This window comes from Mytilus californianus, unplaced genomic scaffold (assembly GCF_021869535.1).
Source record: "Mytilus californianus isolate M0D057914Y unplaced genomic scaffold, xbMytCali1.0.p SCAF_7, whole genome shotgun sequence".
Lineage (NCBI taxonomy): Eukaryota > Metazoa > Mollusca > Bivalvia > Mytilida > Mytilidae > Mytilus > Mytilus californianus.
The window spans coordinates 53,224,995-53,240,164 of record NW_026262723.1 but is presented as its reverse complement, the minus strand read 5'-3'; the positions used below and the strand labels follow the sequence as shown (position 1 = coordinate 53,240,164).

The 15,170-nt window shown below is 31.5% G+C and overlaps 1 protein-coding gene across 3 annotated transcripts in view; it reads left to right on the top strand.

Moving 5' to 3' along the window:
• Window positions 1-5,363, top strand: part of LOC127707505 (MAM and LDL-receptor class A domain-containing protein 1-like) — a 96,921-nt gene extending 91,558 nt beyond the window's left edge. For 2 of the 3 annotated variants that reach the window (XM_052212084.1, XM_052212081.1), the window contains 2 exons: window positions 2,670-2,742; window positions 4,264-5,363. In XM_052212084.1, coding sequence (XP_052068044.1) covers window positions 2,670-2,742; window positions 4,264-5,218 — 1,028 coding nt within the window. In that variant the 3' untranslated portion in view covers window positions 5,219-5,363. The remainder of the gene's footprint in view (window positions 1-2,669; window positions 2,743-4,263) is intronic. The other variant, XM_052212082.1, reaches the window with a different exon arrangement.
• The last annotated feature ends 9,807 nt before the right edge of the window (window positions 5,364-15,170 follow it).

Below are 15,170 nucleotides of genomic sequence, written 5' to 3'. Positions count from 1 at the left end.
ATTTTGTTAAAATATCTATAATTGTTCTTTTCATGTTTGAATAGAAAATTGGTTAAATTCAAAATGTTGGAACCGGTGAAAGATACCGCAATTGTGCGCCCAAAATCTGATAAGTTAAATTAGGTCTCAAAATGATGCTTTATATCCTATCAATACAATCTTTGGTTTTAAAGTATATTTTTTCAAAGACATGATTTTATCGTTTCAAATAGAACGAAAAGAACGTAACTATTCCTTATACCTTGAAAATAGTGCAATGCAATCTTATTATTGTGGTCATCCATGTTTTGATTACAAGACAGCAGAACAATGTACTATATGGAACTTTGTGATGGGAAAATCGTGAACATTTGAAGAGAACGAGGAGTTGTCAATAAACCTGAGGAGACATAAGGTTAATGTCACATAGAATGATGAAGATTAAGATCATTATTTTAAAGGTTTTTATTAGGAAATTAATCACTTTCATCATGGGTTGAATAACTGTGATAATGTCTGAAGAACATTTACCACCTATATCTATATTGTGATTAATTACTGTATAATCGTTGATTTATCCTGGATTTGGAAAATAATGCATTTTCGTGGATATTTGATTTTGTGGTTTTGCTAAAGTCTGTATACAAGCCTATTAGAGCGTTTAAATTAGTGGTTCACCCTTTACCCACGAAATCCACGAAAATTTGTATTCAACAAATGATTATGAATTCATAGCAATATATATTTGATTCAACTGTGATATTACAAAATATTTTCCAAAAAGTTATCGTATAATTGACCTTTTGGTAGTTTCGAATGCCTATGTCACGAGACTACATATTAATCCTGTTTTCTTTTTTTTTATTAATTAACATAGCTTTTGTTTTCCTAATAACTTAAATCACGTTTTATTATATGTAGAACGATAACTGCCAGTAGACTATCCCTTTTTGTTGTTATTTTCTTTGGTGGTCATTTTATTTTTGTCCTCTAAACATGTAAAAAAGTCTCTTTTTTTACATATACAGACGTACATTAGCAGTTACCACCTTTTTTATTTTAGAGCCCAAAACTGTGGAAACACTTTTATTTATGTCTGATTTACAAATAAACCATCAAGTTCCGATTCCGTAATTAATTGTGGCGTTGCTGAAGACACAAGATCTGATAAATCATTAATGCAAAATTTCACAAATATGACACTAAAAAATTTAAAAGGCGAGATTTTATCCCGAGCACTTAATTTCATAGTATATACTTTTCCATTGACTATCTAGTTTACGCATCGAGTAATCTAGGCATTGGTCTATTGATAGCTCATATTGGCTGACTATGTGTTTCTCGAGTGTTTGTGAAACGGATTTCAAAAGCTAAGTTTTATGCTATGTAAATTCACTCACTAGTATCATATCTGTCGACTCTCTGTTCAATTTGTGACAATGATTTATCAGATCTCGATGTTGAGTTTATAAATGAAAATATGGTAGCTGCTGGTGTAGGCATTTTCTTTATCTTGATTAAAATACAATGACATCATACCCTAGTGGTCATTCATGCATAGTTACCTAGTATACAAAAAACGTATGTACTATGAAACTTAGAAGGTAAATTTAAGCATTTTGGTTGGACGAGTAATTGTAAATATATGCTAACTAATAATTATATAGACCAATTATGTGTTGCTAAATGTGGATAATCAATGGAACTTCATGTACATACTATACAATTAAGTGCTCAAGGCACTACACTTCGTACTTAATTTCATATGTTATCTTTATATTGAATAACCGTTACGGAATCACAAGTGAGTGGTTTTGGAACGAGAGAACAGTTTAATGAACCTAAGGTTCAAAATACTCTCAATTCAAGGAGTGTTTTTAAACTAATTCGTCAATGCCTTGTGTATCATTTATCATAGAATTGAATGATGTTTTTTTTTTCTAATATATACGTAAAGAAACCGGTCGCTTGTCATACTATCAATGTAATGGGCACTTGCTTTTATTTCGTATATATTTTCAAAAACACCTTATTCAATTCTTATATTTACAAATTTCAAAATAAGAATAAAATATATATGTTATTCAAGTTTGCATCTGAGAGTAAAACTTTAAACACAACACTTGGCATAAACATTTTAATGAGATGAAGCAGTATCATTCCACAAGAAATCAATTATAATACGTCATAGAGCTGAATTTGGCAAATAAAGATGTGGATTTAAAAAAGGATACTAGTAAAATATTAAGCAATTGCAATCATTATAATTGTTCATTACATATATCACAGGACAATAATTTATATGTGTATATCAATTATTTATCTTTCAAGATTTTATATTGTAATCATTTTTTTTTTTTTTTTTAATGAATAAAATTTGCGATTTTTTTAAAAAGCATAATCGTTTGCACAAAGTACACGAACAAAGCGAAAAATAATGTTGAATAATAAGGTAAGCGGAGCTAATAATTCTATAATCTCAGTTTGCATCCATAGGGCTTGTTGCTTTCATACGGCCTGGGTTGTTTTCATACAAAATGAAAGCATACGACGGAATATAATAAATAGTCTTTCAGTAAATAAAAGATCAGCATTTTTATCAATAGAACACCTCCTGTAAACATATACTAGTATCAATCAAATGATTTAGGATAATTTATACAATTCAACTCTCAACAAATAATTTACAGGTCTAATTGTTGGATTAGTTATTGGTTCATTCGTGCTAGTGTTCATTGCAGCTGTAATTTTTTTAATCAGAAGGTAAGTTAAATAAAAACGAAAACGATTGCCGTTGTACTTGAATGAATAAACAGCGAGTCCGGTTTGGAAATCGTCACAATTCATATACCATGTGTACCTGTACTAGGCTCAATCTGCCATTTGGGCACTCTAAAGTGAAAGCATTGCAACCATCATTACCGTAAAAACAAAATACCAGAAGACAAGCAAGTCGGCAAAATACTACACTGAAAACTACAAACTGAATAATATGAAGCCAACAAACATATTAATAAGGGAACTCATATGCTACAAACAGTTTAGCCCTGTTTCACTAGGTAACTTGTCAACAGAATTCAGACATTACATTTTCCATGCTCATTCATTTAGTTTTCAAGCTTATAAAATTTAACAGGAAGCACGTTCGTTCAATAGAAAATAAGCATATGATAGTATCATTTTAAAAGGAAAGAACAGAAAATATACAGAGACTGTTGTGTTTATATGCATTATTTATAAATTGTCAAAGAATATGTAGTATTCGATCCACAAACAGACAGCTTCTATTTTCTGATGGGCACGATTGCCTTTATGCCTTTGAGATTTGATATTCCATATTTATACATGTACGCATTAATGGTCGACGACTGTAAAAATAAGACCAGAATATTATTTTGAGTTCAACTTCTCCTACAAAGACAATGCACTGTTCGTAGAACTTCGTACATATAGATCACGGCAGAGAAAATTTTAATTCATATCTTTAAGTTCTCTCTAGAGAATAAAGATGCCTCTTCTGCAATCTGTATAGATTAAAAACATAAGTTGTAGCCGTCACTGAGACAGCAACTCAACAACAAAGAAAGATATCCACAGTTCAACATGTGTTCGTAAATAACAGACCTCATGTAGATCGGTGGTAAAAGTCGCTTGAATACAAAGCCAATCGATTTCGATTTCCAATATGTTAAGTACTTGTTCTAAAAATTTAAATATCTTAGGCTCCTTTGATTTATGTTTCAAACAAAACCATCGTTTCCCAGAATCATGTATTAAAACTACTCAGCTTACATTTCAAACTGTGTTGGTTATATGAATTTGTGTGAAAAAAAAATATCATAACAGTCACGAATATGTTGACAATCACACTATGAGTCTCTCAAAAATATACGGAAACATATTTTTTGTCGAAAATGTATCCTCTTTGTTACAGGTATTTTCACAAATACTGGAATTAAATTTAGGTTGGGCCAATGTATCAAGATTCGTATTAGAAGTCGAATATCCTTACCATAACACATGACGGCTTTTCCAAGTTTTAATATGTGTTCGTTTTGTCCAAAGGTTTATACTCAGCCTTGTTCTATTAACAAGTGTATTATAAAATTGATTGTATATGGTCTACGTCTTTAGACTAATCACATGCTTGCACTGTACTTGGGATTTATGGCACTTAACTGGTTGAGTATATACTTTTGATAAATTATATAAAAAAATATGCATCAAAAGAAAATTTAGTATATGGTGAAATCATTAATTATAGATATTTTTTTTACAATTCAGGTTTTTATTGGAGAAGAACAATTTAGAAAAGATTGACAATCTTCAAGGAAATTATTATATTGGGCATCAAACTATAGCTCTACAACAGTCTTCGAGTCCACCACAATATGAAATTGTTCAAAATACAAATAACCAATATGAGTACACGAATATAGCTATGGCAACCTCTAATGAATGTATAAACAATGTAGAAAACGAAGATCAACGCAAACATATTGCACCTCTTGAAGATAAAACCCGAGGTAAATATGAAACCAAAGGCAATCAATACGAGGTTATTGATCCGACAGCCATAACAAGCTTTTGTCATTCAAAGGAAGATAAACCCAGGGTAACAGAAAATTATACAGTTTTAAATCACAAGGAAAAAGGATTTGACCGATCAAAAATGTCCGACAAAAACCAGTCTTATGAGCTTGCTAAACCAATCAATACAGAAAATGATCATTATGTTATATCTAAAGAAGGAACACACGCCTGTGCTGGTTGTCATTCAAAAGATGATGAAACCCAGGTAACAGAAAACGACGATGAACGCAAACATATTGCACCTCTTGAAGATGAAACCAAAGGAAAATTTGAAACCAAAGGTAATCAATATGAGGAAATTGATCCTACAGCCATATCAAGCGTTTGTCATTCAAAAGAAGATAAACCCAGGGTAACAGAAAATTATACAGTTTTAGATCCCAAGGAAACTGGATTTGACCGATCAAAAATGTCCGACAAAAAACAGTCTTATGATCTTGCTAAACCAATCAGTCCAAACAATGCTCAGTATGTTATGTCTAAAGAGGGAAAATACGACTGTGCTGGTAGAAGCAATCACAAGGAATTGGAGAATATTTATAACCATGCTGTTGATAATGTTTATGATTCTGGAAGTTACAAAAGAAACGATTTTGGGACTGCAGACACATACGATCATTTTGTCGGGCAGAAAAACGGAAGATGACTATCATATACATATAAAAACCTAATTAACATTGTAGTTTTCCAAGGTATAATTTTAAATATGGTTTCATTAAATCATAACTTTCATATACTAAATACAGTATTTTAAAAAAAGTAAAAGTATAATTTTGTAATTAATTAAACATGTTAAACATGTTAAATGCTGATAATTTAAACGCAATATAACTTATTGTTATCCTAAATAATGTAAATATTTGTTTTCAAAATTGTATATTGAGTCGTTCAGTGTGGCACTATGAACGATCATTGATAATCACGGTCTATCGTAGAAACAATTAAATATACTTAAACATGTTGTGTCATAATTGATTGTTTTGACTAACATTTTAACATTTCTCTAATAATTGTGTTCTTTATAAGGTCTTAGGTCAAAAGTGTTTCCTTAATTGGAAATTCTCGCTATTATTTCATATAAAAATACACTTTTAATAAAACTTCTACACTAAAGATATTTCTTGTCTTAATTGCACACAAAAAAAATCATTGAATACAGAAATATCTGCAGTTTATTGCAATTATTATGAAATATGTTTATAATTTATATAGTTAGGGAAATCACTGTTTAAATAAAAATATGAATTTCTGCACGAAAAAATCATATGGCTATATAGGGACAAAATACACTTATTTCAAAACGTGTATACAAATTATGATTTCTTAGTGATGATATGTCAGAAAAACATTTAAAAATAACCAAAAAACACTGTACACATTTATGAGTTTAATATTCAATTTTGGAAATATGTGTTCTTATATGAAATAATAAGGGAATTTCTAATAGGTGAAACACTTTTGACCTAAGACTGTATTTCATTTATTACTATCAAAGCAGAAACATTGTAATCCTACATGTAGGCCTAAATTAAGAATAGGCATTACATTTCTTGTTACAATGTAGATTGGTCAAACACTCGTGTTTTGTATTAAGTACAAGAAATATTTACCTTTACCTTTTTCAGCTTTTTTATGTACTTGTCCAATTCTGACTAATTATATATAAACTAAAAATTGGGATATCTTTGTGTTATCTTTCATATATGCTTTAGAGTTAAACTGGTTTCCAGATCTACAATAATTATGTACTTTGTTCCGTATTGACTTTACGCATAGTTGTTTTGACTAGACATTTTGGTAGTTGTATACGAAATCAAGAATGTGACTATTTATACATTTAATTTGCTTTCTAATTTAATTTGAACCTAAAATTTATTTTAAAACATTTGTTATTTATTTTGTATTATATGTCTGATTTTGTGATTTTGGTTTTTTTTCTTGGTTTAATTTGTGTCATGTCAAATTAATAAATAATTCAATAACTGTTTAAAATAATTAATTTTTAATTACAGAACAAACCAGGTTTATGCCATTAATTTGACCTCCCAGATGTCTTATTCATGTTTGTTTTCATGAGCTGCAGTATTCAAATGTGGCTACCTTATCTCGCTACCTGCAGTAGCAATTACACTTTACGCTGCTTTCCAAATTATGTTTTTTCATATTCAATCTAGTGGTCATCCTTTTGTTAGCTGGACTGTGTAGGTTTTTTTCATTATGTGTTTTACTGTGACGACATGTGGTCAAGCTATGGAAAATTGGAGGGGTTGTGCTAACGTAAAACAGTTTTAATTCAACCACAAGTTGTGTCTGTACCAAGTCCAGATATCTTTCTATCATGGCAATTTTTAGTTACTAGTTGTTTTTGTCCTTGTTAAAACGTCTTTTTTCTTTAAGAGGAGTTTGATGTTGCTGGTAATTGTTACCTGTTACTCAATTGTACGGTCCAATATTTTTGGAAGACCTGTTATGCTATGTATGTATTACTGATACGTGTGCACTTTGTTGTACTATAAAAATAAGGAGATAAGGTATGATTGCAAATAGACAACTATCCACCAAAGTTTAAATAAAGTGGATGTAAGCAATTATAGGCAACTGTATGGTCTTCAACAATGAGAAAAACCCATACCATATAGTCGGCTATAAAAGGCCCCTACATGAAAAATATGAAACAATTCAATTGAGAAAACTAACGGCCTAATTTATAACAAAACAATTAACGAAAAACAAATATGACAGACATGAACCAACGACAACCACTGAATTACAGGCTCCTGACTTGGGACAGGCACATAAAGAATGTGGAGGGGTTAAACATGTTTGTGAGCGCTCAACCCTCCCCCTAACGTGGGAGAGTGGTGCAACAGCACAAAATAAGAACAAACTATAAAAATCAGTTGATAAAGGCTCAACTCATCAGAACGATAAAAAACCGAAAAGCATGAAACATGAATACAGACCGGACATGACAGGGTATTTATCCATCCCTCATCCCTAACAACAAAAAGTACAGATCTGAGAGTACTCGCAGTTACTGACAGTTAGTTCAAAGCCAATAACAACTAATCATAAAAAATTTTGTATATTAAGTATTGTTTAGATAATTACTGAAGTATAAATAAGAGTAGAAGTGATGTAAACATCAATGAATGAGACAACAAGATAATTGTCTTTATTATACTTTATGTCAAAATGCCAGATTTTGATTGGTTAATACGAGGGAGACAATGTACTCTATCTTATGACAAATACTCTATTACCCTTCACGGAGACGCTTGCTCAAGTGTGCGCTTTATTAAATACGGATGATTGTTATGTACAAGACGACATATAGTTTATTACTTTGATTTTGAAATTTAATAGACAGTAATAACAGAACATTCAGTATAATAAATTAAATAACACATATCTGAGAGGGTGAAAGAGCAGATTGTTACCCCTCGAAAAGACATTGTCAACCTTGGCTTCGCCTCAGTTGTCAATGTTTTCTCGGGGTAACAATCTGCTCTATCACCCTCTCAGCTATGTTTTATTTATATAATAGATACAAGAAGATGTGGTATGAGTACCAATGAGACAACCTTCCATCCAAGTCAAAATGTATAACAGTAAACCATTGTAGGTCAAAGTACGGTCTTCAACACAGAGCCTTGGCTCGCACAGAACAGCAAGCTATAAAGGGCCCCAAAAATTACTAGTGTAAAACCATTTAAATGGGAAAACCAACGGTCTAATCTATATAAAAACGAGAAACCAGAAACACTTATGAACCACATCACCAAACGACAACTACTGAACATCAGATTCCTGACCTAGGATAGGTGCAAACAATTGCAGCGGGTTTAAACGTTTTAATGGTACCAAACCTTCACCTTATCTGAAACAATAGTGCAACATCACAACATAGAAGGACACACTATAAAATATCAATTGAAATGGCTTAACTCAATCAAAAGACATATTAACACTAGTGAACATACACTGAACAAATAAATTTGATCTATGATACAATGTAAATACAAAATAAAAAAATAAACTAAGGGAAGAATAATTAAAGTAACGTGTTATACCGCTGTGAAATGTTAAACAATTTAAGAAAAACAATATGCTTGAACAAAAATATCCGCCATTTGCAATTACTTTAAACACAGGTAAATAAAAATAATTTTGTTGTTAGGTATCCGTGTTCAGTTCAAATATAAAAGGGAATATTTTTACAAAATAAATTATTTTGATGTTCATAGTACGAAGAAGTGAAAATTTATAGTAAAACCAAACACTTATCAAAGCTGGTATATAGACCAGATATAACCCGGCATAACATTAAATTAAAAAATAGCAGTTTTTGTATAATTGTTATCGACGATGTGTAGAACCCACCTCTCGAGACTGGGTTCACTGCAAGTAAAACAAAAAAGAAACATCTAGCCGCTTACTTTAAGTTAATATCGACACTACTAAATTGCCTATCAGCAATAGACAAGTGTCCATACCATTTAAGCCTTTAAATCAAGCAAGTCAAAAGCTTTCATATTCAATAGTATTAACAAAGAATACCAAAAATCTTCGATACGGTACTATAATAATATATATGATACTGTAAAACATGCTAAACAAAACATGTAATTGTATTTACTACTTTTAGTCTCGCGCATAGCTGATTTTCTTTCCATAAGGATTATATGAAGATTCGTTTACATGTTTATAGTTATATATCCAGAAGGCATTGCCCGGGCAAAATATGAATTTCTGGGATGAATTTGTTGAAGGACGTACGCGGTGCAATAAACAAACTATGCAAAAGCTGTCACCATGCACAAATGACACAAACCAGTACATAGAAATAAGAAGATGTGGTATGAGTGACAAATTTGACAACTCTCTATTCAAGTCACAATGTGTAAAAAGGAAAACAATTATAGGTCAAAGTACGGTCTACAACACAGAGCTTTGGCTCACATGTATATTATTGAAAAGTCAGAATGTTCTGTATATCACAGAGCGAGCTTTTAGAAACTGAAAAACAAACCGTAATGAATTCAAACCGATCTTCAACAGCGTATGTAACGGTCACATAAGTGATTACATGTATAAATGAAACCTGTTTTCTAATAGGTAAACATGGGGACACTGAGAGAGAATTATACAGAACATTTATTTTCATATCAACATATAAAAATCACTTTAACAAAGAAAAATCTCGAAAGGATAAATTACTACAGAAAAACATTCGGGACCTCGAAAACACAGAATCTGTATCCAAATGGTACAAATGAAAACAAAAAAGTTATCATACATGTTATATGCAAAGTTCATAGGCATATCACCAAATTTATTTGTTTTTGAGTTCTTACTGTCTTCTTTATTTCAATTGGTAAATTTTGTATGATTTCAAAACTCAAACATCTAACTTCATTTCAAGTTATCAGACTTCAATTTTGGTTACCACTAACATCTAGTTGATCATATCTATTTAAAAGTTCCTTAAATTTGCATGTACGTCAGACAAAATATGTGCATCTAGTAATATACGAACATACAATCTTATACTTTTTCGTTTCTATTTTTATCTCAAAATCCACGCATAGTTGCACGATTTCGGTAACTTATTTTAATTCACTGTATTGCAGTTTTAGTGACAATCCAACACCTTTGTGGTTAACTAGATGTTAGAAGCTACAATTACTCTACAGTTGGTAGAGTGGTGGGGTTCGTTGTACTCAATCTTTAGTTTTCTATGTTGTTTTTTGTGTACTATTGTTTGTGTCTTGGTCTTTTTCTTTTTTTGCCAAGTAAGTTTTTTTTCGACTTGTGAGTTTGAATTTCCCTTTGGTATCTATATGTCGCTTCTCTTTTGGTACGTTACGTGTTTTGTCTTTTGTGAATTTGTTCAGGTCAGGGAAGGGTTGCGCTTTCAAAAGCCTGTAAACCAAGCCACGTTATCTATATGTGACTTTCCTAAGCAAGGAGAGCCTGTAATTATCTGGTTGCCGTTGGAAGCTGTCGGTCCTAATTGTTTAATTATTGCATTATAAATCAGGCCTGGTCATCTGTTTTCCCTTTAAAGGCTTTAAATCTGTTTAAATTGTGACATCCGGGGCTTTTTAAACCTAACTTTAGGGTATAGGATTTTGCTCATTGTTGAATGACGTACCGTAACCTGTAATTCTTCTTATCCGTGTACTGTGGTCATACATAGATTATATATATGTATAGTTGTTTATTCACAGACATTCATGCCACATCTCCTTATTTTGATTTTTATAATTTGCCAACATTTAGATAACTTTCTTCTTGTAAAAACGTTCTATACTATTACTGAGTCTGATGGTCTACTGTTCATTTACAGCAGTACATAGATGGTAAACTACAGGAGTTCCAATAGTACTATGGACTATTTGGTTGAGCTAAATACGCAGCAACGTCCGTTTAAAACACATTTGAGTATTCCGTAGACTGTGGTCTGTTGCAAGACAAAATATTTACCCTATAAAATAAAAATGTACCATTTTATCTAGTGCCAATCAAATATAAGGGGCTCTAAGGACCTACATAGACCAAAGAGATCAATTATATTTTTTCTTTTCTCAATAACATAAAAGTTATGAATAGTGAAAGTGTTTTGGTTATTTTTCGCTATTAGTCAGAGGTCAAACATATTATATGAGATATAAAAATAAACACAAACGTTTAAATGACAAATCTGTTGGAAGAAGTGAACTCAACAGTAAACGAAAACGAAAAAAATAATGGAAATTTCGGATTGCATACTAGGGGCGTTTCTGCCAAATGCTTATAACAATAGCATGAACAAAGAGTTTATTCTTGAACACTTCCCTAATCGTCTACCAGGTACTTTTCAATTGACTGTTAGGACTAAGAATTCGTAATTCCAGAATACCTATATATTATTTTTGATCTGACAGACAGGCCAGGACAACAAAACGTATATGATGAATATAGGGCACGCCTCTGGCTCAAGTGGATACAAAGGACATTAAAACTACTATCCGGACATCGAGTACCTTATTTGCAGGTATAATCTATAAATCATTTTGTAGTTTACAGGCAGAGAAAAAAGCTTTTCAGTGATTAAAGGGCACATTTTTAAAGGGATACGGAAGCATTAATTAAAAAAAATGGCTCAAATCGAGAGAAAAAATGTCTACCTAGTACGTTTAAATCGACTGCCGTGACTACGAATCCCCTTCTTACAGACATAACCTACCAGTATACATAATTTTGAAACTTATAAGATGGTGATGAGGATGGATGGATGTTGTAATTCAGTTGTGAAATTTTGAATCAGTGTGAATTCACATGGCGTGTTATGTTTGCATAGCAGGATTTGCTTACCCTGTGTACGCAACCGGTCGTCTCGCTACATTTAGAGTACATGCAATTTCCTCAGATTCTGCATGTAACCTTCACTTAATATTTCTCTTTTTACCAGATTGGAACATCGGTAAACTACTGTCGGCAGTAGTATTCAGTTTTCTACATTTACACCCGCCAGCTCCTTCAAAATTCCTAGATAGTGTAGAAGTTTTACCTCGCAACAAACCATCAATGGAAGCCTCAAAATAGTCGATTTTAACATGCACAAAGCGTTATATCCTGACATAGATTAGTACGTTCAATGACATTTGATACGTCTCTGCAGACAGGTTGGGAAATATACCCGCCGTAGGAAGCCTTTAAAGAAATATCACAGTTAAAAAAAGGAAAATAAAAAGTAAGGATTGAAAAAACGTCTATTTGTCGTACAAGAACAACAGACCTCACCAACTATAAGTTGTCTTTAGAGGGATTTTTTCAAATGAGTTTTACGTTTTTGCTTAAGCCATAACTTAAGTCCATTTTGTGTGAAAATTGTGCCATGAAGTTCTGAATTTTTTTTTTTATTTTCAATACGAATATGTAAAGGAATAAAATTTCGTTATAAAAAAGGGCAGAAATGTGTGAAACTGATAAAAATAAATATTCCGTTTAAATTTATGTTAAATAGCTACACTTCTGCCTAATGAAAAAGTCTCATCGATTATACTGAAATGTGCCCAACCTACTTAATTTGGACATGCAGGGGCTTGGTTTCCGAACGTGTTTTTAAACATGTCTTATGAAAGATTTAAGGACTATCATCGATACGTCTTCGACTGTAAAATCAATCTATCTAATAAAAGATATAACAAATCAGGATGGTCTTATGACAATTCTAATTTATAGTTGCCTTCTTTTTATTTAAATGCTGTCTTTCTTCTTCTACATTAAACTAAATTTAATAATAACACTATGATTATTATATTAGGAATAATTATTATGTTATCATGATAATGTATATGCTGATTTGAACGATAATAAAGGTATTATTATAACAAGCAGAGGTAATTAATACATGTAAGTTATCTACCATCTATTTGTTGTTAAAATAAAGTTTTTATGATTTGGTATTTAGTTTTGTAGTATCACATGTGAAGTCTTTTGTATTAGTTTAATAGGATTAAGAAAAGTTATGTTTAAAAAGAAATCGAGGCCCTCGGAATTTGTAAAATAGGTACCATTTTTTGCACAGGTACAGGTACATTTATGCAGCATAATCAATTATTCCACGTGCCTATTTCATTATCAATGCTAGCAACATTTACTCTTCATCACATGTACAAGTATTTGACATTAAATTCGAACTTTTTGATGACTTTAAGGAAGACAGGGAAAAATTACACAATAATTTCGTGGGAATAAAGGAAAACACTTCAGACTATTCTAAGATCATCTTAAGAAATGTATTTTGGTGTCCATGCTTTCAAAAAAATCTCATAGGACTATGATATTTCCTTAGACCAACTTATGAAATGTCTAACCAGGGTTTTATATATTGTCTTTTAAGTGATTATTAATGTAATTGATATTTAGTTAATGTTTATTTCATTGAATTAGCAGGTTTTTGTTTTGACTGTCAGAAACCGTCAAATTGTATTACTATTACCTCATGCATTATTCATTAAAAAATATTGAAACGTGTTTGTAGGATTATAAGCCCGATTAGAGCAATATTTATAAAATTCTTAAGCTGTTCTATTTGTTTCATTTTCAGTACTGATATAGATAACTGAAATATTTATTTTAACATTTTTTATTGTTAACTTCTTATTCAAGTTTACCTGATTTAACATAGCGTGTAACTTTTGCGGTAGAGTTGTGTTACATTTTCATTCATAATTTCCAGCTCATAAACTATTCAGTTGTACTATTTTTTAAGTTACAAACTTGATTAAGAACTATTTGCTATACATGTTTACAATTTGAATTGATGGTGACACGTTCAAACGAGAAGTTACAGTAGTTATACATGTAATTATATGATTTAAATGGTGTTCAAAAGAATTTAATGTATTTTCTTTTCAGGCGTTTGACAATATGTACATGTATTAGTCAATAGTGGTATCCTTTTCCGTGTTTTGATAACGATGACATTTTAGAACTTCCATATAACATTATCTGTGTTTGAGCGTGGATAAACAGGAAACAATGTTTGAAGTTCGGAATATTTTAACAATTTATTTACTATTAATGTTCTCTAAACTTTCGATGGGAGCATCAGGTGAGTGGTCAAACATTCGATATGTCATACTGTTTGAAACTATTTGTATCATTCATACTTATATTTCAATATTTTACATCAGTTATTAGACACATTCTTGGTTATTTATGTATAGATAGATAAATAAATGGGGATATGGGATATTAGAAGAAAAGATAACAACACAGCGACCAAAAATAACTTAAGAAGTCTAGAGAGCAACATACAGTCTTCAACAATAAACGGTTGTCTATACAGTATATTTAATTCTAAGAAATCGTCTAAATTTGTTTAACCTATTTACCTTCCTTTTTGAATAAAAAGATGGATAGCAAAACAGTAGCACATGTATCTGTAGGTGTATGTAACAATGTCACCTGTGCTCTCATGGTAGCGCACTCGCCCAGAGTACAAGAGACCGTGGGTTTTATCCCCGGTCGGTCGTTTCAAATCACAAACTTAAAAATTGGTATGTGCTATCACGTGGCATTAAGGAATAAAAGCAAACACTGATAGACTGGGAGTCAGAACATTGTGTACAGGTGTGATTAAATTTTTTTCTGTGGACTGTTTAAAGTAGCATTCTAAGAATCCGGCTCAGCATGTCTGTTTAGCACAAACATGATTCAAATTCGTACAATATAAACATATAGAGGTTTCCGTCCTAATAAACATGTGGTATTTGCTACTGGACACCAGTTAATCATTCTTATCACCAACAAATGTCTGATTTAGTTCAATAGTGTCCACTAACTACGTAGACAAATCTTATAATTAACAGACATGAGACTGCTATTTTAAAACAATACAATGATTGACATAACAACTACCTGTGTCAAAACACCGTATCAAATAAAGAAAAATTAATATGACTATCCCAAGTGTGGACAAAAAGGTTGAAAACAACAGTGATGTTAGTTTTTAAGCAAAATTGAATATATGTACATTTGTACGTACAAAGGTATAACGATCGTTGCTAAACGTCAACAAGAATGTAAATGCCCTTGGTAGTGTA